General features: G+C 36.7%; 1 protein-coding gene across 1 annotated transcript; it reads left to right on the forward strand.

Moving 5' to 3' along the window:
* The first annotated feature begins 865 nt into the window (after positions 1–865).
* LOC139862435 (L-type lectin-domain containing receptor kinase IX.1-like) lies at positions 866–2,896 on the forward strand. Its single transcript, XM_071851038.1, has 2 exons — positions 866–1,702; positions 1,751–2,896. The coding sequence occupies exons 1-2, from the start codon at positions 866–868 to the stop codon at positions 2,894–2,896; spliced, it is 1,983 nt and encodes a 660-aa protein (XP_071707139.1).
* Positions 2,897–3,708: the final 812 nt, after the last annotated feature.

Below are 3,708 nucleotides of genomic sequence, written 5' to 3' on the forward strand. Positions count from 1 at the left end.
AAGGGCACGTGATAAAGATCATTGATAAAGTTTAAGTTTTAAAATTTAATGTAAATGTGTAATTAATATTTGTGTACAAATGAGTTTAATAAATGAATATTAAGTTATAGTTTGATAAGCGTATTTAATCATTCTTATCTTGTGCGCCCTTAGGGCACATGTTAGCGTAACTCTTCCAAGCCAAATATAAGAAAGAGGGCAACTACCTCGCCTACTAACTACACTGAGCGCTCTAAAAGAGCCACAACTATCATATAAGGCAAAGCTTGGAAGTAAGCTACCCCTACGCCTATCGACGGGAACTGAGTGCCAGTGAAATGTTTTTTGAGACTTACCCCACTCAATGAAAATTTATTTAGGCAAGTTCGCACGTCCAAAACTATTATATAAACTTTAATTTACAGTTTGTATACAATAAAATGCTTTAGTTTTTGTACTATTGTTGATCCGATAAGTTACTTTTTTTTTTTTTTTTTTTTTTTCAAGTTTATATAAAGATAAAGTTTATAAGGTTGTATTATATGTGTCACCTACAGTTTTAATTTAATGAGACGGCCATGGTAACTTATATAAAATAATAATCATCATCATATTCGTAATCATCATTATAAAATGTTAAATATAGATGGTTAGGACGTGGTTTACAATTTAGAACGTTCTTTGACTAAGAAAATAGAGACCCCTTAGTTTCAACAAAATATAATATTATTAAAACTATATTTCCCCTTTATCTAATTACTTCTATCCAATAAGAAGAAGATTATGACTGCTTCAGCTAAACGAAAACAGAACATGTTAATTTGTCAAATTTATATTGAAAAACACACACACAACATGCTACTTTTGTAGAAATTTTCCAATATTCATGGCAATCTCAATTATCCATATGACCACTTTCTTTCTTCTTGTTTCAATCCGTTTTGCAGCCCCAGTTTCATTCAATCTGCAAACAATCAATACACGTAATCAGAATCTAGATATACTTACTCTAGGTGACGTTGCTAATATTTCAGACAAAGGGATCCAAGTGACCCCAGATGGAACGTTTATAGGAGGACGAGCGATTTACAAGAGCCTGTTACATCTTTGGGACAACACTTCAGGAGAGCTAGCAAGTTTTTCAACGAATTTCACCTTTGTGATTGATTCAAACGGGAGTGAATCATACGCTGATGGCCTCACGTTCTTTCTTGCAGAGAATAATTATATGATCACTGAAGGTGGGGCCATGGGGCTTCCCATTAATATTGCCACCATTCAGGCGGCGAAACGATTTGTGGCGGTTGAGTTTGATACTTTTTGGGACAGTGGTTGGGATCCATTTGTTTCTGACAACATTTCAATGGGTGATCATGTGGGAATTAGCATTAGCTCTCTTACCTCTGTTAGATCCCAAAAATGGTTAAGTAATGTAACTGGAGGGAGAGAGTGTCAAGCTTTGATTGATTATGATTCTACTTCGAACAATCTTAGTGTTTCTATCACCGGTTATCAGAATAATACGGTTGAACATCAAGATGGACTTTTTTACACAGTTGATCTAAGGAAAGAGTTGCCCGAATGGGTGATTTTTGGATTTTCAGCATCGACCGGAGGTTTTTCAGAGACACATACCGTTAAATCTTGGACTTTCAATAGTTCAAATTTACATGTTGATGATGTAAACAATGGGAAGCCACCGGCACCGGGTCCAAAGCCACCGGCACCGGGTCCAGGACTGAACGTAGGCGGCCCAGATACAGTCAGTGAGAAAGGTGGCAACAAGATGGGATTAATAATTGGACTATCGGTGGTGACGATCGTTTTAATGGTTGTCATTGCATGCGTTTTTTGTTGGATAAAGAAGAAGAAGAAGAAGTGGTGTAAGGAAGACCATGCAGACGAAATTTCATTTGATGTTGAGATGAACAATCAGTTCGAGATGGGCACGGGGCCTAAAAAATTCTCATATAGTGAATTAGCCCGCTCGACTAGTGACTTTGCGGAGAATGAGAAGCTTGGAGAAGGAGGTTTCGGTGGGGTTTACAGAGGTTTCTTGAGAGATTCAAGCACGTACGTAGCAGTTAAAAGGGTTTCAAAAAGTTCCAACCAAGGGATCAAGGAGTACGCATCAGAGGTCAACATCATTAGCCGATTGAGACATAGAAATCTTGTCCAGTTGATAGGATGGTGTCACCAGAAAGGTGAACTTCTACTTGTGTACGAATATATGGAAAATGGAAGCTTAGATTCACATCTTTTCAAGGAAAAAAGCTTGTTGAAATGGGACACACGGTACAAAATTGCTAATGGTCTAGCTTCTGCCTTGTTTTATCTACATGAAGAATGGGAGCAATGTGTTTTGCATAGAGATATCAAATCTAGTAATGTGATGTTAGATTCACATTTCAATACTAAGCTTGGTGATTTTGGGTTGGCTAAGATGGTTGACCACGAGAAAGGCTCACATACAACTATGTTGGCTGGAACCATAGGCTACTTGGCTCCTGAATGTGTAGTGACCGGTAAGGCAAGCAAAGAATCGGATGTTTATAGCTTTGGAGTTGTTGCATTGGAAATAGCGTGTGGACGAAAGGCTTGTGTACTTTACAATGAACCAGAAAACCAAATACGGTTAGTAGAATGGGTTTGGGATCTTTATGGAACTGGGACACTTTTACAAGCAGTCGATCCACGTTTAGGGTCAGATTTTGAAGAGGAAGAAATCAAATGTTTAATGATTGTTGGGTTATGGTGTGTGCACCCTGACCCAGAACTTCGACCTTCCGTGAGACAACTAATTCAAGTGCTCAAGTTTGAAGCCTCCCAGCCTATACTCCCCTCAAAGATGCCAGTGGCATCTTATTCAACGCCTCCCATTTCATCATATGTTAATTCGATCCTCGAAAGTCAATAATCAAGTACTATTTCCTCAAAGCAAACAACGTCTATAGATGGTGATCGGTCATGGTATCCATAGTGTCATGACATGTATTTGTTCGTACACGTTTCAAACATCCTTCTATAATATCTTCATTAAACTGCATTATTAGAGTAATATCTTTTGAGTAGTTCTATTAAGTAATACATCCGATAAGTGCACTTCATGATAGTTTATATGTAAGCAAGACTAGAATAGAGTCGTTTGTATTTAATTTTCTGTACACACAGACCAACTATAAGTTCAAATAAAGGTATAGTAACAACCCCATTAAATTTGTAATCTCTCTTCTCATTTTTATATATCAAAAGAAACTAGGGTTTTGAGCCCGTGCATTCCACGACTGCTCAAAAATCGTTTGACATTAATCATATATAAGGAGATGCATAATGAAAAACTATAATTACTAAGTAATTCACTACAAGAATCCAGCCGATTATCCATGGACTGAATTCGTGGGTAAACGACTTAAATTCGTAGGTAATAATGGATTACACACGATTTCTCACAAATACAAGAAGATGGGTAATACCTTCGAGGATAATTGTTTCCACACGAAAAATTTAATTCCTGGGTAATTTTAACCACAACAATAGTTGTGTGTGAAATTATTACATTCGTTTGTAAATAAGCCGTGGGATTTCACATGTGATCACGAAATTACTCATAGATGTAGTCATGGTAAATTTGTGGGTAAAGTTACACATTATTATTATCGTGTGTAATTAATAGTCATATTTGAATATTATAATATTCTCTAGAATAGTTCCTGTGTGAAATTTACCATA

Source organism: Rutidosis leptorrhynchoides, chromosome 8 (assembly GCF_046630445.1).
Source record: "Rutidosis leptorrhynchoides isolate AG116_Rl617_1_P2 chromosome 8, CSIRO_AGI_Rlap_v1, whole genome shotgun sequence".
NCBI lineage: Eukaryota > Viridiplantae > Streptophyta > Magnoliopsida > Asterales > Asteraceae > Rutidosis > Rutidosis leptorrhynchoides.